We start from the raw sequence: 21831 nt of genomic DNA, 5'->3' as shown, positions 1-21831 counted from the left end.
GAGATCACGATACGTGTTTAGGCCACCAGCTTTGAGCAACTGGATGAGCTTCTCATTATGATCAGATGGTCCATCCCGGGACAGAATTCTCTTCAGTCCCTCTATTGATGTGCTGTTAGTTATGAGATGTTTCTTGATCACCATCCGTCGCAGTAGATCTGCGTCAACTTTGTTCAACCATGGTTGAATGTCACACACAAACCTTTCCAGGTCAAACGGATTGTCTGTTGCAAAAGCAGCAAAATACAGAAGGCGCAGATGACACATGAACACACAACTGCACACAACTGCATGTCAAGAGACAAATAAAAATGGAATTGCACAACACCGATAATACATGGAAAGGAATTCGAGTGGACACACCCATTCCAATAGCGCTTCACATCAGAACAAGTTCCGCTATTTTACAACGTTTCGCCACTTGGCCATCGTCAGGTGATAAGAACAATGGACACACACACACTCACGCACTCACGTGCGCGCACATACACACACATGCACACACACACACACATTCCCAGAACTGCACATCAGAGCGCTTCAGCGATTGTTTCAATGGACAGCTGGGAGTTTTCTTTTTGACCTACATATCTTAGTGTTTGAAAATAACCCAGAAATGACTGAGTTACGATCAATTGAAATCTTGAAAAGTTTCGATCCTACAGTCCATTCAGAAAAAAATGAACTTCTAGCTTTTGGCCATAAATGGGTCAAACGTTGAGTTTTTTTATAATTTTTTTCTGCAATCCCATATGGAATCCTCTTCCAATTATGTTTCTGAAGTTTTTTTGTCCAAAAAGCAAGCCATAGCAAGAATAGGATTTCGGCCAGGTTTTGCCCCAAAAGCACTGAATTGGGAAAAACCATCAAAATCCAGGCCGTTTGACCCCGCCTGCAGTTCAGGCACCCTTTTTGGACCCTTTTTCAAATTTCAAAGTTCGCAGCACTGCACTGTGTACGATGAAATCACGAAAAATCGCCAAATACGGGAGCTCGCCAGAGCCAGGACTCATCTTTTTATGAATGGACTGTAGGGGATCAAAAGTTGTAGAGTCCGTACACAAAGGGTTAAAATGTACACGCGAGTTGTGACTGCAGTTTTCACCTGACCCAGGCTGGAACTGAACTCCCTAGCAATAATCTAGTGACCCATGACCGTGCTTCACGCCGGTGGCACCTGCATTTCTTGTAGATGTACAGAATCGTCATGTAGATCTGGTTATAACCTCAGGACTGTCCATCTAACTGAACCCACTGCATTCCCAGGGTCAGCTCTCAATACAATTGATGTGAATGCATAAACTGATTGATCTCTGTAAGCACTTCTCACTGCCAACAAGTAAGTTGTTGTTGTTGATTTTAATTTTACTTCGCAAGGCCAAACGGGCAATGGTGCCCAATTCTATGGAAGCGAATTTCAAAGGGGAGAGAGCTACGGGGAGAGAGCTACGGGGGGAGAGAGAGAGAGAGAGAGAGAGAGAGAGAGAGAGAGAGAGAGAGATAGAGAGAGAGATACAGAGAGAGAGAGATACAGAGAGAGTGGGGGAGAGAGAGAGAGAGAGATAGAGAGAGGGAGAGAGAGAGAGAGAGAGAGAGAGAGAGAGAGAGAGAGAGAGAGAGAGAGAGAGAGAGAGAGAGAGAGAGAGAGAGAGAGAGAGAGAGAGAGAGAGAGAGAGAGAGAGAGAGAGAGAGAGAGAGAGAGAGAGAGAGAGAGAGAGAGACAGAGAGAGAGAGAGAGAGAGAGAGAGAGAGAGAGAGAGAGAGAGAGGAGAGGAGAGAGAGAGAGAGAGAGAGAGAGAGACAGAGATACAGAGAGAGACAGGGAGAGAAGGACAGCCAGCCAGCCAGCCAGCCAGCCAGCCAGCCAGCCAGCCAGCCAGCCAGCCAGCCAGCCAGCCAGCCAGCCAGCCAGCCAGCCAGCCAGCCAGCCAGCCAGCCAGCCAGCCAGCCAGCCAGCCAGACACGCAGAGAGAGATAGATAGATAGAGAGAGAGAGAGAATAGAGAGAAGAGAGAGAGAGAGAGATGAGAGAGGAAGATGGAGAGAGACAAGAGAGAAGACAGATAGAGACAGAGCAGGGGCGTAGGAGGGGTTTTGGAAGTGGTACGACCGACGGTCGGTGCGGCCAAAGGCCATGTTGGAGGGGGGTTAGGGGGACCTCCCCCGGGAAAATTTTGTAAAAAAGACACCAAATCCTGCGTTCTGGGAACTTCTGGTTAGGGGTGCGCGGATTATGCTCGCACGCACCCGATATTATGCTTTCGGGCATTTCCCTAGGAACTTCGAAAGTATTCTCCCAAAACATCGAAAAATTCTTCAGAATTCCCCCCCAAAAAAAGAACCCCAGCACGAACCGTGCCTTGCGCATGCTCTTTAGTATGCAAAATGGACGGTCAGGCACGTGATCGCTGCATGCAGGATCTCACTACATGTACCGGTACTAGATCTACAGGACTTATTATGTCTTTACACAGCTATAGTACTAGTAGATCTACTATGTACTCAGGCTGCGTCCATGGATGCGCGCTTGTTCTCTGTTCTCTGGGCCTCTGGCAGGTCAAAATTGACAGAATTCCCCGAAAACTTTTCTGAAGGTCAATAGATCTCGCAAAAGATCGATAGAATTCCCCAAAAATTCCCAAAATTTTCTCAACGATAGTATTCCCAAATTATTCCGGGAATAATCCGCGCACCCCTACTTCTGGCACACTCCTGGCGCATTGTACAGTCGAGTCGAGTACAGTAGGTCTACTCAGAACGACTGCAGATGCATGGCAGATCTACGAGTACGAGTCTAGAAAAACGTCAAAGTCTGATGCGCATATGCATCGATGGATCCTGATTTTTTTTATTACGGTTTTGCACGTTTCGGACGGACCACACTTTTCGAAAAGTGGTACGGCCATGGTCGTACCAGTCGTATTATCGGGTGCTACGCCCCTGCAGAGAGAGGGGGGGGGGCAGAGAGATAGCGAGACACAGAGAGGGAAGCAGTGAGGTTAGGGGCATCGGAGGGTGGTGAGCGCATCAGCGTGTGGTTGGGGGTAGTAGCGAAGAACAAATTGCTATGTAATTTAGTCTGATAAGCGATTTTGCAGTGTCAACAGAGCGATTTTGAAGCGTCAACAGAGGGACCACAAAGAGTTCATAGGTGCACAAGCACGCAGAGAAGAGTAAATGACGTGGTGTGTGGACAGGAAAAGTCAGACAGAGCATTCATTGCAAGGTGTAGGGGATGGAGGCAAGCTTAAATTGCTGGGCAGCCTTGATCTCCCTTACACTCTTCGGGAGTGCGTTCCAGGCCAAGGCTGCCTGAAAGGCCAGGCGAGATCTGTCGGCTTCTGACTGTGCCGAGGGGACAGTGAGACCCCTGGAAACCTGGTGCCGGGTGGTGCTACCAGCTGATGGTGAGAATAGGTCCTGGAGGTCATACGCCACTAGCAAACTTTCTCATCGATCTCCATAACATTGGTGCACTTCTCTTTCCTTTCCTATTGAACATTTGGCCACACGTTTTTATTGCTATGTTTCTCGTCACCCGAAAGTCGAAAATCGTATGCGAGAGGTGGAAAAAAATAATTACCCCCAAATTGTTTTTACTAGACCTTTGCTCATCGACCAAAACACCGTGTAAAATAGCATCCAAAGTAAGTTAGCAACTAGTACATGTTAGGAGCTTCTGTGCACGTGCAGCTAGATTGCGCAACAAAAACTCCATGCAGCGACCGGTTGACTTCGCATCATGTGCCGTGCAGGCCAGGCCAGGGTGCACATGTGCATGTGCTGGTCCCCACAGTGCAGCACAGTCTTTTTTTTCTTCCAGACTCCTGAATCGTATGCGCGCGGGTGACGAGAATCGAATACGCGCGGGTGATGAGAAACATAGAAGTAAAAACGTGTGACCTTATACATGTACTAGGCTAAGCCAACCTCTTGCTGGTGCTCTTCAATGTGTTGCCTGCACTCTTCATTACCACAGATCTCTCATACACTATCTGAGAATTTGTCTCAGTTGTCTCATTGGCTTTTTGACTGGCTTTTTTAATTGTATTTACTTTTTGCAGCCCACTTAGGAACGATCAGCTGCCCACCAAAAATCTATTGCGGTTTTTGAAACTCTCTTTCTTTAAAAAGGATGTACGGCCCGGAATCAAACTGTTTACCACGTGAAGTATTCTGGTCACTGTGCCAAATGCTGTTGGTCTGCGGGCCGGGGACACTGACCTCTGTTCAATATTCCCAGTTAAACTTGCACCGTGACTGTGATGCACTTTCCCCAATGTTGGAAGAGTGCTCTCCACTACACCCTATGGAGGACTTTCCAATGAGTCATACCGTGCGGCCTATGAGGATTCGGGCCAAAGATCATCGAGTTCACCACCGATCACCGGACTTGAAACGGAGCTTGGGTGGCAAAAAAAGAAGACTGCACTGGAAGGAAACAGTGTTTTTCGAAAGCAGTTCCATTTTGCATACTGTAGTTTGAGAATACCAAAGGGCTGCTTGCGATCGGATGTTCCCACACCTGGATCGTCTTTGAGTTGTTATCGTTTTCCCTACGATTGAGAACGACGGAACCAGTGGATGACGGACACACGACTAGAGAACTTCGCTCCTTATGCAAATACTTCGAAGTACACGCATATTGTTCCATCACTTCGTTGGCGAAGAGAAAAGTCATGATCATCCCTGTCACCCCAGTACGCATCGAATTAACTAACTAACTTGTTCAGCTCATTTGTGGCAGCACCAGTAAAGGCGGAAACACGAAGATGATTCTGAACACTATCAACTTCCTTAGTTTGTTGGGGTGCAAGGTATAGCTGGAGTTTGATGATTGATAGTGCTGATGCTGATGCTGATGGTAATGACTAATGTACCCAGCTCTATTATGCACGTGCCTCTACATGACTGGTGGTGCTAGCTATAGACGTATAGTCTAGTACTGGCCCTGGGTGCAACTCATTATCTCTTCCATGCGAGTGTGTATGCTTCATGTTCTGCACAATGTGTATTTCCTTTGTCATGGATAAATACTCTGATCGACCTGCTTGCGCAATCTTCTTCTGCTTTCCACTTGGTTGCTGCGCTGTGCAGTTCTTCATCTGCTGCGGCACATACTAGTATACCTTATCTTCTGTCTTTCTGGACAATTAGGTACATGTATTCAGCTTCTCGATCTTCTTGTGGTGAGGATCATCTTGATCTTACTTCTTGTGTAACTCTTGCAAAGGCGGTAATGGAGGACACTCTACCGGTAATCAGCAACTGCTTATGGAGAATGCCAGGTCGAGGGACGACCAGGAAAAAACAATTGCGGTATTGGATGTGCATTCATCAGCGTGTTTTAAGATCAGGACAACTAAGTTCGCCACTACACCAGCTTTTTTGGCTACATAGGAGCAATGATGATGATGGCCGTGTTTGACTTTGTCAGCTTCCGTGCTACCAGCCACCACATGTCAACATTGTCATACTCGTACTGATAAGGAAGAAAAACCCACACACGCACGCACGCACACACACACACACACACACACACACACACACACGCACGCACACGTACACACACACATGGATACACTGACAGGCATGCGAAGCAAGAGAGACAGAGAGAGAGAGAGAGAGAGAGAGAGAGAGAGAGAGAGAGAGAGAGAGAGAGAGAGAGAGAGAGAGAGAGAGAGAGAGAGAGAGAGAGAGAGAGAGAGAGAGAGAGAGAGAGAGAGAGAGAGAGAGAGAGAGAGAGAGAGAGAGAGAGAGAGAGAGAGAGAGAGAGAGAGAGAGAGAGAGAGAGAGAGAGAGAGAGAGAGAGAGAGAGAGAGAGAGAGAGAGAGATAGAGAGAGTGATGCAGCGAAAGAGAAGTGAGACTGCTTGTAGGTTATGGGCACGGTGCTCCAATTTCTGCCCAGCTGAAGTAAAATCCATGTACACTATTTACGTGTAGTGTTCATTGACGGTGCCAGCCACTGGTGACCCAGTGGTGTAGGTGTTGACATTCAGCACACATCACATTTCAGTCTCCAGCGTGAATTCAGTCAAAACAACACTGCACTGCAGCAACATAGGAGCATGCTTCTCCCAGGCCCACCATGCAAGTGCAGTGTGCGCCAAGAACAATTCCAGGTAACTTTCAATTCAGCAGCTACCCAAGGATGGACAGGTTCGGCAAAAACACTCCGCGAGTGCCTGACGTTTGCAAACGAATTTTGTTGACAGTTGTTGTTTCTTCCTTCGATTGGGCAAGACACGATAATGTGCCAACCCAGCCAGCAATGAGACACATGCATTTGTATCCATCAGGGCTATTGTAAGCCTTTAGAGAGTCCTTTGAATATGTGCTGGGGACATTCACTAAATATTTAGAGAGGCCTGAATACCCAACGCAGGGGGATTGGCTGAAAGGTCTTCGTCCATAGGTAAATATGGATCAATGCACTGGGCCCACGGATTCTGTCAATCTTCTCGCGGCAACGCCTCTTCAAGGCTGGAAAAAAAAGTAGAGTAACTGAGGCTAGTAATCCTCGCGACTTACCGAAACTATTCACCATATCAAAGAAAAGCAAAAGTGCTTCACCACGGACAATCCGTAAATAAAAATCAATCAATCAATCAATCACTGCGACGGCCTTGCAACATCATTTGAACCGTACACCGAACAACACATTTTGATTCTCTTTTTGCCACCCAAGCACATTTTACCGTAGGACACGGGCTTGTCTTATGGGTGATCTTTGGGTGGACACCAGGAAGGCGCCAAAAAGGTGATGTAATGGAAAGTCCTGTATTAGTAGACAGTGATTTGTGTGGATATTTCCAAAGAAAACACCTCTTCATATTTATAGAAGCTCGTGAACAGAATAAAATCTCAGAACCTGTAGTGTTTTGTACTCTAACTTGTATGGTCTTGGTCTGAGCAGGCTTGCTGAACAGTGTACGGTTCCTATTCCCAATCAAACATGATCCCGTAGTGATATATACACACAAGTCGCCGTACCAGTGCTGTGCACTGTGTACTGTGAACGCATGAACATGTATACACACGTGTGCATATGAACTTCTCGCGAGTATACAGGTGGAGTGACCTGATGACACAGCATCCCGCACTTACTAGGTTTGTGTTCCTCGCCAAACAGTGTGCTACTGCAAATTGAATAGTTTACTGTGCATTACATACACATGCTGTCCACTATCCACTATCCACTATCCACTGTCCACTATCCACTATCCGCGGTGCACTACCCACTACCCACTATCCGCTGTGCACTACCCACCAGTCATTGACAGGTTCATAGAGTAGGGTTATCCAGAACAAAAGTGAGGGGGGGGGGGGGGGGGGGGGGATCGCCGGACCCCAATGTTTGTGATTTGTATCCCCTATTCGTGCTGCCATTCGGGCTCCTACTTTCAGCAAACAAGCGACCAACTTCTTCGAATGGCATATCTCTCGCTTGCATACGATAAACCAAGCTTTCCAATTGTATGATTCATGTTGCCATAGCGACCAACGGAGTGATGACGCACATTGTGCTTAGCTCCGCGCGAGAGAAAGTCGATTACTGCAGAATGTGTGCCATTACATGTAGAGGGGACGGTTTCAAATAGGACACCGGTTGCAAACCGGAACGGACTCAATATTCACTTTCTCTCTTGGTATTTTGATTAGAAAACATAATATTATGTCACAGTGAGACTACGATGTGTTATACTCCGAGCCAAAATTCCATGGCTCTGCGATGACCAGAAGCGCCATATCAAGCAGGTGAGTTTTTGACGTGTTGCTTCGCACTGCGACTTGAGTTTTACGACTTTCGAAAAATCAACTTCTTGTCGCAGGTAAACAGCGGCTCGCCTCTCGCCAATAAAGCACCGCATACCAATCAAAACTAATGGAAGCACACACAAGGCTTATTGTTACTCTGTACTGGCCGTCGTGGAGCGATAGCAATTACCTAATTTCAGACCCAGAGTGAATTTGACGTGCACTCTAAAACGTGTCCGGTTTGGAGCCACCTCTGATTTGAACTTTTTTGAAGCGAAAAATTGGGCAACTTGGAGGCAATGGGTCAACACAAAGGAGTGGGTCAGTTCGATTGACTCTGGCCCCAGAGCAAACTTCAACATGCCAGTTTCCTTCCACAAACATATTTCGAGTGAAAAATCAACGCTGATGATCGGTTTGGGTCTATACAAATTTTGCTGTCAAAACGTCCCGGTATCGAGCCGTCCCCTCTACGTGTGTGTAAACCATTATGGATCATCTTCTATGTAAAAACTTACCGGAGGGCGAGCCACGTGTTGACTCACGATCTGCCGACATTGGCTTCGCGGCGCGGCGCTTCGCCATGGTACTGGCGACATGTTCCGCTACATCACGTTGGCTGTGTTCAACTAGTTTCAGGAACGAATCCACCTGTTCCTCCGTTTTCTTCAGCATCAACCTCACCACATACTTTGCCAGCTCCAACTTTTCATTTTCCTTGCCAGAGGCAGTGTCATATTCCTCTTCGCTGAGGACATCGTTCTCTAGCAGGTCCTCCAAGATCAGTGACACATCTAGATTTGATACCAAGTACTTGATGTTGTACCGCACACTGTCCGGCATTGCGCCGTCAGCAAAACCCAGCGTCACAACCAACCACTCCGCCACGGCCTCAGTCCACGCCGGCTTCACTGGCTAGTGATACGAACTGTTCTGTCCACAGTGAACAATGGAGAACACCGCACACAACTACACGACTGAAACAAATCACCAGTAACCATCCGACAGAGAAAATGCGCCGAGAAAAATATTGATTTACCGGAACGGCACCAGGGAGTCGTGAAAACTGAAAACCCTGAAATAAAAACCCTTTCACGACTCCCGGATCGCGGACTGCACTGCTGCATGCCTGCTGTACTACGTACACGACTGTCTGTTCTGTATCCAGTATCAGTGTATTCAGTGTCACGCATGCGTGTCACTTTAAAAAATCTTTTCGTTTCACGTGTCAGACACGTCCGCGTAGACCCGGGTGCTCGAATGAGACACAGGCGCTAGGCTAGGCCGGGTACCAAAACAGAAACACCCTGAAATTAATTGTGCCTAAACGTGTTCCGATTTCGTTTAGTTTTCACAAATACCATCAACTAACACTTACGGCCCGCTAACGGTATGCCAAATTTCAGCGCTGCCCGGTAAACGGTTTTTGAAATACTCGCGACCCACTTTTTGTTGGGTCCTTGATTCGAGGATGTGGGTCCACGGTACGGTGCTGCCAAAGACCTGCTGAATCTGCGGCTCCACTGACCATCTTGCTCTCAAAAACGAAGTACCGTATTATCTCTAATATAAGCACAGTCTCCAATAATAGCACGTCTCCAATAATAGAACACCTTGGGGCAGCATTCAAAAAATAAAGTGCTCAGTCTCCATTATAAGCACACTGTGTAAATTCATTATCTGTACCGGCGAAAAAAACCCTGAAATGTGTGTGTCATACATGAATTTGGCATGGCAACATGCCTCTGAAATGAGGTTGAAATAATAATGGAACAGTCTCCAATAAAGGAACGTCTCCATTAATAGCACGGGGCGGAGGTACATTGAAAAAATAAAGGACCGTGCTTATATTAGAGATAATACGGTAGTAAGTTACTACTCCCTGCCCTCAACTGCCATACCAAGCGTAGACGATGGTAGACCCGTGTGCTTGAATCGGAGACGATCTGACGAGTTTGCTGTTTGAAGTGTTTCTGATTCGAGCACCCAATTTTCAAGTAAAAAATCCGAAGGAAATACGACTATTTTACTGCGTGCTGTAGCTTGTGTTGTAGCGCACCAAGGTTCTGAATTCCTGCTAGGTGGGTCAAGCCAGACTCTCTTCCCTGTTCCATCGCCTCTCCAAAAGTATTATTCTGACATTGTTGAGATTTACAGATGAGAAATTGCACACCTGTCAAATCGTTTCTGATTCGAGCACCCGGGTCTACGCATAGATCTACGACTAGTCGACTCGCGCTCGCTACCTAGTACATGTAGTACCTAGCTATTAAACTAGTCTTGTCCTACAATTTACAAAGTTTAGGGTTCACGGCTTGCCACTAAAAGCACCCGTCACGTGCGCCTCCATTTTGGATTATGGACGCGCGCTACAGGCCGCGACAGCGCCTATCGAAGTAAAAAAATATCGACTCGAAGTCTAGCCGGAGAGCGTACTTTTTGAATTTTTCCTTGGCTTCAATTCAGTGGCTTCACTTCACTCGGGCTTTGCATTTTTCTGACTGACCTGGACTTGATGATGGCGGCGGTGGCGGTCTTGGCGAAAGATCCAGTTCCATTTGAGACACTCTGTCGTCTTTTCTTATCTGCTGAGGTTCTGGCAAAGCGCAGCTGCATCGAACCTGACTAGATGTAGCTGCACGCATCCTTTGTTTGCCCTGCAAATCTCGATCTGTTGCTCTTCTTGCTGTTTGGCCGCTGATGCCATGGAAGAAAATATTCTTCCTGTAAAGAGGCCGAAACTGAGCTAGGGCACGTCAAGATATGTAGGGTATACAAAGAAAAAGAAATGTCATGGTCGTTTCAGCAGCTCACGACAGCCAACACGCTCCATCGTCGGGATTGGAAGTATCCAGCACGGCTGTTCCGAGCGCTGCTGCTCTTGTTATTCTTCTTCTTCAGAAATTCTCCACACCTTGTCGGCCAAAGTACGCGCGCGCGTGCACGGAAAATAGATGCGCTGAGCCGTTCCTTGTTCGATTTTGACAAATAATGGCTTGTTGTTTTGCTCTCGACCTTGGCTATCCTTCTACCGTTCAGTATTTTACGGAAACGCAACGGCTCCCCCTGTTTTTTTAGCCGAACTTTGGCCAAAGTTACTGGAAAACCCGGAACTCGTTTGAAAAAATACGAACGGTGGAAGTCTTGGAACGTCTTTCGTGCGTGTGGATTCAAAAATTCAGGCAGTTTGAGCCAACCGTAATGAATCCCGTAGAGTTGAAAGTGAGTGATATTGATGGGAAAATGCGATTTGAGCACTGACCGATCGATTGTGTGGGACAGTATATGCACGCGCCTGTCACGTGCATGATGTAGCTGGCGACGCTAGCCACGGCTGTCCGCGGCTGACCAGATTACAATATGGCGTCGTTCCACCGGGTTTTAGAGAAGTTTTGTAAACTCGATGCGAATCGGTAAATTCTTGTGAATAGTAACAAAACCAAGTTGGTTTTCAGTATGAAAACACAAATGAAAACACAAAAAACGCAAACAGTCGAAGATCGTTTGAAAATTTGAAAGAGGAGCATGATTTTAGTGCTCCAAATGTTTTTCTTTGGAGCGTTGGAAATACAAACACGAAGACAGACATTCCTGTCACCACGCTGTCTTCTTACCTGTTTACGAGGAGACTGAACCTTGGCCCTCGGCTTTCCTGTTCTGTGGACGAGGAGCCAGCGTACTGGCTTCTTTGGTGGTTGTTAGCAGATGCTGCTCGGCGACAACTTTCAGCCTGGCGAGGTCTCCTGGTATGTTTTTATAGATGGCGTTGAGGGTGTTGACACTGGCGTGCAAGCTCTCTGCCCCTTGCTCCGCGAGCAGGCCCAGACCAACGCCAAGTTTCCTGATGAGCGGCACCGTATAATTCTCTAACAGGTGAAGTTTCGGCGTGATGTTTCCAAGTCGCCGTGCCACAACGTGTCGTCTGCACATACTCAAGAAACTCCGAACTTCAGACTCCAGCTGATCCATCTCGTCTGCACAAACTGCCTGGCTGTGACTGAAGATAGCTCGACAAGAAGCGTAGCTGTTCATCAGATTCTCGTGTAAAGATGCTATTGTTTGGGCCTCCTCCGCCAGGACTGGACACCTGGACGTGATGACTGGTACGTGAGCATGGCTGATGGCAGTGACCACGGTGGGCTTCAAGGCTTGGTGGACGTGATTGCCGATGAAAGCACCACCGTGGTACACTTGACGTTCAATCTTGTGGTGTTGGAGAACAGGCTCCACAGAGGCTACGCATGGGCCACTGAAGTCCTTACTGCGGCATAGCTTGGCAATTTCGTCCTTCAAGGCGTCGACAGTCGAAGTGTGTTGCTGGGTCTTCGTAACTGCTGCCGTGCCTGAATGCCATGTCAAGCTGTCACTCTCATTGAGGATGTCGAGGAAGTGCATGACAACAGCGACAAGGTCTGAAAAAAATACAGTGGCAGCCATGGAGACATCGCCATTCCGCTTCGACATCGGCAGCTCTGTAGCGGTGTAGCTGGGCAGCGTCTTCGCGATGAACTCTCGTATAGAACGCTCAGACTCCAACTTTACCCTGAAGACCTTGAGCCACTGCCGCAGCTTCCTCAATTGGCTCCATGGCAGTCGGAGGTCTGCCTTGATGGCCAGCGCGGTGCCAGGTGAAGGTGAGCTACACTTCAAGCCAGCTTCCTGCAAGAGCTCCTCCTGTGCAGCTGATGAGAGCCGCTTCAGCCCAGCAATCATTTGCACTCGAGCTCCATCCGATCCACCACAAACGGACTCTGCAATTCGGGTCAGCTCAGCAGCGCGGCGTTTGAGTGTTGAGGCAGACGCATCGGTTGACGGTACACTGCACTCTGGTGTTAGCTGGTAAACTTGCGGTTTGCCCCTGCCTCCCTCGCCAGTTTTCACCTCCAGCCTGCCACCCTCTGCCCTAGCCGTGACCAGACGTGCAGTGAGGTTGGTTGCCACATTGCCCTTCAACTTCGACGGAGAAGCACTTAGAACCTCAGCCACTGTTGACGATGGGCGCCTTGAGCGGATAGGTGTCGTGCTTGGCGGCGGGCTACGTGCTGTGCTGCATGATGGCGTCTCTGCGGGATTGAACGGGCACATGTTGACATGACGTTGCAAGTCATGCAGCGGCACGACTTCAGGACATCCAAGTAGCAATGGCTCGTGGAAGTCGCAGTGTATGGACTGGCTGCTGACAAGCCTGGTTAGACTAATGCTGGGCGTACGCATCGATGATGCAGCCATGTCAGCGCTGCTGCAAGACTTGCATGTGTTATTCGTGCTGAGCCATTCGCTTATGCACTCTGCACAACTCGGATCATTGCAGCATGCTGTTTCCAGCATACCGTCTGCGGTATTCTGACAAATGATGTAAATTTGCACCGCATTTCTATCTAAAAATCTGTCCCTGTCAAGCGGCAGTGTTGCACGATGTTGTCGTGCTGCTCTTGATTGTATGCATTCTGCACTGATATCTAGACCACTTACACTGCTGGTGGCTGAGTGTGTAGGTGATCCATCATCGCTCTGGTGGCTGGGTGCTGCCAGGAGTGCGGCACCTCGCAATGCTGTTTTCGGTTTTGCATGGTGCGCGCTTGCGCCCCTTTTTTCTGGCTTGCACACACAGAGCAGTTTGTGCGATGGTGTGGCTCCTATTTTGGTGACAGGTCCACAGCCACCCTCACAATGTTCTGCCTTTCTACTGGCTCTCTTTAGGGCTCGCTCGCACAGAATACAGATGTATGGTGGGTGGATGTCTGAGCAATCTTTCGAGATATCATTGCCATGTACATATTTCAGCAGATCACTATATTTTTCCACACTATATCTGGTAGACTGCTTGAAACAGGAAAACTTTCTACCACCGACTCGGCAGACTTCTTGCAGTAGCGATTTATGCTCATCCATGATCACCCTACGTCCTCACAACAACTGGAGAGTAACACAATTGCAGTTACGATCCAGTAAGTGTGGGAAATACCAAAAGTTTGGGAATATTGCAAACGCAAGTCACACGGAATTGATGCACGTCACGGAACGAAATTTTCTACAGCACCAGAACGGACACTTACCTACCCGATTCCAAATTATCTAAACGATACTCAAATCTGGGGATACTATTTGGGGCACAAACGTTGGCTCAAATTCTGCACGACGAACGTCCCAGGAGAGGAAAACAAACGTCCTCCAGAGACAAGGAAACAAATCGAAGCAGTGGTCGCGCGGCATGTACGCGGAGCTGAGGGAAAGGCAAAGCCGAAAAATCGAAAACTCAGGGCAAACCAAGCTGATTGGAGACGAAAAGTGGCGAAGTCTGTGGAATACTTAGCTGTCTAAAGCAATTCCTGGACGAAAATCATGAATTTTTACGCGTTCTCGGCCGCCATATTAAATGGGCCAAAATCGCGCAAAAAAACAGCCGTGTAGCATGCCAATCCGTGAACCCTAAAGTTTGTAAGTCCTTTCACGTCAAGCAATCTGTTCACGCTACATGGATATGGCTGGATACAGGATAGCAGCAAACATGAATGATTGAAGACTTGCAAAATAATTTTAAAAATTAATTAAAATTAATTTTTACAAGTCCAGCTAAGCTACCTATATTAGTATATAGCTAGCGGCCTGCTACTGTCTGCTGACTGTTGTGAGAGTAGATCTACTGACTCTGTACTCAGTAATGCCGGCTAATGCCAGTAATGGCAGCTGACTTTATTTTCGGAGAAACACTACTGGTCCAGTACTGGACTGGAGTGGAGTGCCATTGTAGTAAAAATGAATGGCGATCGCTAGTCGCTACCCTAACGCGAAGGAAAGGCCTTGCGCGGCTGCTCTACGAAGTGTTGAAGAAAGACTCAAAGTTAGTTGCTGGACGAACAACTCGCTGGTGCCGGAAAACTTGGCTCCCAACGATGGTGTTTGGTGCATCATCAAGCATAATGTCTTGTAGCAGTGTTCACCGAGGAAGGAGAACGCTCTAACCGCTGCTGTTGTCCGTTTCATCCACGTTGGGCGTTAGCTGCACCGCGCCTATTGTGTTTTAGTATTCCATGGACACACATCAGCATTCTGAGCGAATGTGGAGCCACAATTTACTTCACACAGCGTTGTATTGTCCACGAGTGCAAACTTCATTATCAGCAGTACCTGTTACTCTTCATCCTACATGTAGATATGGAGTATACACGGCCTTGTCACGACAGCGACAGCTCTACAGAGTGTTCAAGTGCGAAACCTTAATATTTCAATTGTTGGTGGACGAACAAATCGCTGGTTCCGAAAAACGCGACCTGCACCGATGGTGTTTGGTGGATCATCAAACAGGGTGACCAGCAGTGTTAACCGAGGAAGGAGGACGCACTCGCCACCACTGTCGTCCGTTTCATCCAAGTGGGCGTTAGCTGCGCCACGCCTATTGTGTTTTAGTATTCCATGGACGCGTACTAGCGTTCTCAGCGATTGTGGAGCCACAACTACTTATCTTCATGCAGCGTTGCCCTGTCCAAGAGCACAAACGTCAGCAGTGACCCATCATCATACATGTAGATTTGGAGTGTACACACCATGCGCCAATGGGCCTTGGCACAACAGCGGCAGCTCTACGAGTGTTCAAGTGAGAAACATTTGTTTCGACTGTTGGTGGACGAACAAATCGTCGGTGCCGAAAAACGTGGCCTGCGCCGATGGTGCTTGAAACATCAAGCATGGTATATGGTGGCTGCCAGTTTTCATCGAGGAAGGAGAACACTCAGGCCGTCGTCTGGTCATCCATTTCGTTAGCTTCACTAAGTCTATTGTGTCCTTGTATTCCATGGACACACAATCATGAAGCATGGCGTCTGAGCTGTGTTCACAGAGCGTGGAGATGCTCTCGCCGCTATCTTATCTGTCCTGTGTATTCCCAAGTGTCGAAGGCTCACAACGATGGCGTTGGACAAGTCAGATAAAATGGAGTCAACGTAAGTACGCATGTGTACTCTTACTGACTGAAACATAAGTGGGATGTAAGAGCTAATTCATATGGTGTCGTGACATTCACATGTACGAGTTAAGTGTGTAGTACTTGTTACGTACTGAGTTCGGTGTCTTTGTTTTGTCTCCATATACTGCATGCATTCATGTTACACACTTATCAGTTAGACCCTGAGTGCATGTCTGCTATCCCGTGTCTCCTCTACATCTTTTTGTTTCCACATGTTTCACGGTGTAGCGCTGCACGTGTTTCGTCAGTTTGAACTTTAGCATAAATCGCAACTACTTGTCCTTTCAGGCATGCCACGTGATTGTTGCCAGGGTTTGAGCCAATCAGAGCGCTTACAGGCAGGACCTGAACCCCTGATCATGCCCTGCCTGCCAGCTCTACTTCGATATTATATGTCACGTACCCGCGCGCACGGTTCTCCTGCGCTTGGGCTTGCTTTCCCTTGGTAGTTGGAAGTCAGTGGCTGTTTTAGGACTCTTAGATTATGTACAGAAAGTGGTGGACATCGCGCAACTGCATTGTAAATAAAGGGGGTTTGTCAACTGACAACCGAATGATTTTTCGACATCATTAATAAACTCGGCTATACTAACACGGCGATTGGTGATGGTGGGTTTCGGATGACCGTGGATGCAAGTACAGGTCATGATACGACGAAGTCCGAAGTAGATCACTGGCTGGCTGGGGGTGAGCCAAACCAAGCACAGATTGACAGCTTGGAAAACCCATTCAAACAAATCCAGACGTGTGTGAATGTTCAACATCAACTCCGAGGCTGTTTGCTATGGTCTTGGTCAACTGGAGGTAGGTTTGCAACTGGCTGACCACCCCATGATGATAGCAACGGTAATGGTGGACATGGATGCCAGACTGATCAGATGGCTGGCAACAAAGTCATCACATCTGTGCCGTGCGCACTGGAACATACCGGGATAGTGTGAGTGTGAGTGACTGGTCAGAATAGTGTTCGTTACGAGTAGAGGCTTACAACAACGAGCTGCCGTAACAACGACGGTGTTGGTGAAGGGAACGGCCGATATCTCCAACCTAACCTGGCAGCCGTACAAAGGCAGCATCATGATAGCCAGCTTGCCTGACGAGTTCATCACCGCTCAGTATCCAGAACCGTTCCAGCAATGAGTGATGATAGTGAAAACAAGGACAGGTGGAAAATGCCACGCTGGAAGACATGTTATCACCAACGACCTGGTCCAGAACGGAAAGGGGCAGCGTGTACGGTTGATTCATGCAGTGAGTGGTGTGACTGACCAAATAAGCACGGAACGTTTACGTCTAGTTGTGTCGGGTACGTTCACAAAGACGGAAGGAGAATATGGGAAATGTAGAGAGTTCAGGAGAAAGTTTGGAGGGTGGGCGAGGGGCATAAAGATGTGCACCTTTCTTCAAGGATTTGAACTTTCCCTACACATGTTTCGCCAAACATTTGCATTCTTCTCCCAACATTTCTACCGTTCATGTGAAGCAGTGTCAGGAGCGTTGAAAGGTTGGCACGGTCAGCCACCTGCAGTACAATTTACTTGCGGGGGTTGGGGTGGTTCCTCTGAAAATAGAGGGATTAGGGGGGGGGGGGGGGGCGCTGGGGCCATGTTCGTCAAGTCTTGGGGAGAAAACATCCATCTTAGATATCATCCGGGACAGCCGCAGGACAAGTTGATGATCTAAACGAAGTGAAAAAAACCACCTCGTGATTATATCCACAACAAGGTATTGCGGTGGTAGCAGTGTTACCCTTGCAGTGTATACAGGTTTAGGGCTGCATAGCGCCCGGCACCAAGTATGTGACTCAGTTGATCTGAGTTTATTGAGCCATACTGTACATGCCTGTATACTAGTATTCAGCAGTGTAGCTAACTATCGGTGAACACTGATAAATGATAGATTTCAACTTGTGAGGAAGCCCCCCCCCCCCCCGTCTCTCTCTTGTTCTTTGTGAGAAAACATAACATCATTGTAAAATGCAGCATAATGCTACATTCAATTCTGATGTTTGGATGTGTGCTTTGCTTTGCTTTGCTCAGTGTACAAGCGCTGAAATAGGGTGATCGTGGATTTGTGGGCCACGCCCATGTGCCAAAAGCATCCAACAAGGGCTATAATTATACCTTCAAAGACTCAAAGAGGAATGTGGACAAGGAGGCGAGTCGCAAGGTTAACCCCTGTCAATTTGATTATCTAATCATGGCAGCAAATTTACGCTGTGCATTTCAATTGCCTGCAAGCTGATAGCATCATAATGGACGGTTTTGCTAAATATTTTGCATCAATGGATAGTACAGCTCCGCGGCAGGCCGCTTCTTGAGGAGTTGAGCCAAGCCCAACTTCTTCCTTGATAAGTGACGAGCGACGCACATCACTTTCTGAACTGGCAGGTGCTAGTGACTCGAGAGTTCTGGGCTGCGTGCGGTTTGGGACTGTGTGTGTAATGCAGGAATTTTGCTGCAATGTTCCGTGCATTGTGCATCAGTTTTCGCGACAGACCCTTCACACGATGGGAAGCAGAATATCACTCGGTGCCCATAGCATTGCAGAAGCGGTATTATGCATATCACTTTAGAAGCTAGTGTTTACCGATACTCATTGTGTTTCTGACATGTCCATTCTCGACTCTTTTCAGTGTCTGATAAACACAACTGTGTGTGTGTGTGTGTGTGTGTGTGTGTGTGTGTGTGTGTTTGCGTGTGGATGTATGTGCGTGGTTGTGCACGTTTGTGTGTGTGTCTCTCTAGGTCAAGAAAAAGCCTGATCGGTATGAGAAGCAGTAGTTTTGAGCAAGACCAGGCTTGCTGCCGCCGTCAGTCTCGTTGGCACGAAGATGTCACAGTAATCAAAACAATACAGAGAGCGGCCCATCCGCATCTTCTGTACAGCAAAGTAGCAGATAGATTGCCATCAAGAACACTGGTCACGGTATATTGTACAAGGGTCCTTGCAAGTGGATATATTATAAATAGGTGTGTTGTATTAGTACTTCCTTGCTTGCTTGCTTGATGTTGTTCGGTTTTCACCCGTTATGCTCCCGGTTTACGAGTATGTTTGTTTTTCGTGTCCTGTACTTGATCATTGCATATCTGTATGTAGGTGTGCTGTGTGTGTATGTGTGTGTGTGTGGGCATGTATGTGCTGTGTGTGTGTGTGTGTGCGCGCGCGCGTGCGTGTGAACGTGTTTATGTGTTTATACATACTGTACGTGGAAGCGCGGATGTCACACTGATTATAGTGTGGCAGCCTCGGGTCTGTATGCTCTACAGGAGTAAATACCGTGACCTGCCGCTACGCTGTTTTTTATTGTTTTCATCACCTTTTCCCATTCTCGCAGCAGAGCGAGCTGAATGCAGGCTTTCACTCATCCATCCGTCCTAAAAAAAAGTAAACTTACATCATTTTCTCCTATTTTTCAAGTATCCTGTGAATCAGTATGTTTGTGAGCTGCAGATGAGACTACCGTGTTGAACAGCGTTCACACACAAACTCTTACAACCAGTCAGTAAGCACAGTGTTGTTGTGCTTGATGCTTGATACAGTTGTTATGCATTGCAGCTGAATGGTCTTTGTTCTCAGCTTGTCCGAGCCTTGCTGTGAATGGTCTTTGTTCTCAGCTTGTCCTAGCCTGCTTTGAATGGTCTTGGTTCTCAGCTTGTCCTAGTCTTGCTGCTCTAGTTGTTCTTGTACCATAATGCAACCACAGTTGCCATGATTACCTGCTGTGCACCGACCTGAACCGTGTTTACTGTTTACCTGTGCCAAGGGTTTACTCGGCCGGGTGAAGTGGATGTACAATTCTGCTTCTCAATGAAAATTAAATTGGTTGTGTGATTCAAGCCAACGCCCTGCACATGTGCGCAGGGCAGTGTTCACACAGGCGTTGAGCTGCATAGCGCCCTGCACCTGTGCTCAGCGCAGTGTTCACACAGGTTTGGTCTGGAGCTGCACAATGCCCTGTACTGGCATGTACAGTACTAGGACATGTACTGCTCACTGAAATACAATTCAGGGAGTCAACTTTGCGCCGTGCACCAGTAAACATCCCAGTGTTCGCAGGTCTAGGACTAGGGCTGTGCAATGCCTGGTACGTACGTGCCTCGCATGATTGGATTTCTTTGAACAGCACTGTACTCAACTGAAGCGGTCGGGTTTCATAGATGTAAAGATGTTCGGTCTACTGACAGCAAGGATATGCAATAGGCTGGCTACGGACGACTGCCCTTCCAAATTTGTTAAAAACAGAGAGTCCTAAATTACCGGTATTTTACGACTCCCTGGTTGAGAACTAAAATGAATGAGCACACATCAAGACAAAAACACTGTATGAGTGAATCGGGAATATTTTGTATGCCTAGGAGGCGCACAAACTTGAATTTTTTTAAATAGGGGAGTCTTCGGGCAGTCTTCGGGTACTAGGGTACGGGTGTTACACGTAATTAGAGCGGGTAGTAAGGTAGCAGTTTGCTCCTGAATATTTTGCATGTGAGTGGGTTTTAGGTGAAAATGTACAAAATTTACGCATACAACATTTTTGGCGAATGGAACCTTGTCACTAACTGATGCGTAGAGCTCAATTCTCAGGAGTAATATGCGAGCTGGTCATAATATCATTCTATTCTTGATTTCCAGTATGCGTAACAAATAACCGACAAAAGTCAAAATGGTTGGCTGAGGCTCCGACACGAGTGTCGCAGCGTTACAAATATTGCTGCGAGGTGGGCCCGGGGACAAACAAAATGGCAGCATCTGTGCAAGAGCCAGAGAACGAGGGACACTGCAAGCTGAACGGAAAAATATAGTTAACACTTCTGCACAATGCAGATGGATGCATGCTGCTAGATTGTAGGCACATGCCTTGGTTTTAGCTTGGGGAGCTGCACAGTGTTAGCAAGCATTCATCATATCAATATCTGGTAGTTATGCATGAACACATGTGTAGGCAGGTACTGGTACATACATACACATGACTGTGTGAAAAGTCAAGTCTCAACTTTCTTCAATATGAACAAATAACGGTCATGATCACAAAAGTGGAATAGATGGGTGGATGGGTGAGTGTGTGGGTTGAGAAAGAAATCCACTGTAAGTGCAGACACAACAAGAACGGAAATCAGGAACTGTGGACTTCGAATACTTGCAGCGAGTGCGCAAGAGACTCTGTTTGGCAATGGAGCCTACACCGTATGCGCTAACTTTCAGTAAAACTGATACTGTAGTAGACTGGACTAGACAGTACATGTAGTTCAGTTGATCATTATATCTACATAGTAACACAACACTGTGTGTCATAGACAATCTGTATACATCATGTCTATACAAGTGATGTCACAGTGTTGTGATCAATGACAGGTAGTGTGCTGTTGGAGTATCTCTTACTGCAGTAGCTGCTTGAAACGATCCCTGTCCAGTGCTGGTCACTTTCACCAATCTCAACTGCTAAACACTATCCAGTAGAGACCTTCAGAAGCTCACCTAGCCCTGTAGAATGTACAACGGCGAGAGTGCACATACACATGCACACGCACCATCACCACACACACACACCACCACCACACACACACGCACCCAAACACGCACACATACCAAAACACACACACGCAGGCAGACACACCCATTTGCTCGAAGCCCTGGGCATAGAATTGGTCGTATAGATTGCATGGATTGGTGCTAATGAATGAGGTCATTGTGACATCATGCCTGTTATCTACAGGCAACTGTACACATTATGGATAACATGAAGCTGTCAAACAGGCGACCGACACGTTGCACACATACTACAGAACTTGCGACGACATTCCCTGCAAGGGAATTTTTTCCCGATATATTCCACTATTTTTATGTTTAGAACGCACATGGTGAGCCAAAGAAAAAATTTGTAATATGAAAATTGTGGGCACAAGGTATGGGATTCCATAATTATAAAAAAATTATATTTTTCCCACTAATGCCCCCCCCCCCTCTTTTTCTCGTCCCACACACATACACACAACCCACAATCTCGCAAAGAAACAGGCACACACACACACACGCACACACGCACACACACACACACACACACACACACACACGCACACACACACACACTCCGGGTCGCTAATCCTGGTA

The 21831-nt window shown here is 47.4% G+C and overlaps 2 protein-coding genes and 1 long non-coding RNA gene across 5 annotated transcripts in view; 2 read left to right on the top strand and 1 right to left on the bottom strand.

Moving 5' to 3' along the window:
- LOC135806701 (uncharacterized) overlaps positions 1–8805 on the bottom strand; it is an 11547-nt gene extending 2742 nt beyond the window's left edge. The window contains exons 1-2 of the mRNA XM_065320930.1: positions 8279–8805; positions 9–224 (exon numbers count right to left, since the gene is read on the bottom strand). Coding sequence (XP_065177002.1) covers positions 9–224; positions 8279–8603 — 541 coding nt within the window. The 5' untranslated portion in view covers positions 8604–8805. The remainder of the gene's footprint in view (positions 1–8; positions 225–8278) is intronic.
- The window catches only part of LOC135813761 (uncharacterized), a 100445-nt gene that overhangs the window by 14089 nt on the left and 64525 nt on the right, over positions 1–21831 (top strand). The window lies entirely within an intron of this gene.
- Positions 14368–19456, top strand: LOC135813752 (uncharacterized). 2 transcript variants are annotated; one of them, XR_010553124.1, is made up of 3 exons: positions 14368–15700; positions 17763–17892; positions 18471–19456. It is a non-coding gene; the product is annotated as an uncharacterized LOC135813752 (long non-coding RNA). The 2 variants fall into 2 exon arrangements; XR_010553123.1 differs by having other exon boundaries at positions 17763–19456.

The sequence above is a fragment of the Sycon ciliatum genome, chromosome 1 (genome assembly GCF_964019385.1).
Source record: "Sycon ciliatum chromosome 1, ocSycCili1.1, whole genome shotgun sequence".
NCBI lineage: Eukaryota > Metazoa > Porifera > Calcarea > Leucosolenida > Sycettidae > Sycon > Sycon ciliatum.
The sequence above is the reverse complement of the archived record's forward strand: the minus strand, read 5'-3'. Positions and strand labels throughout refer to the sequence as shown.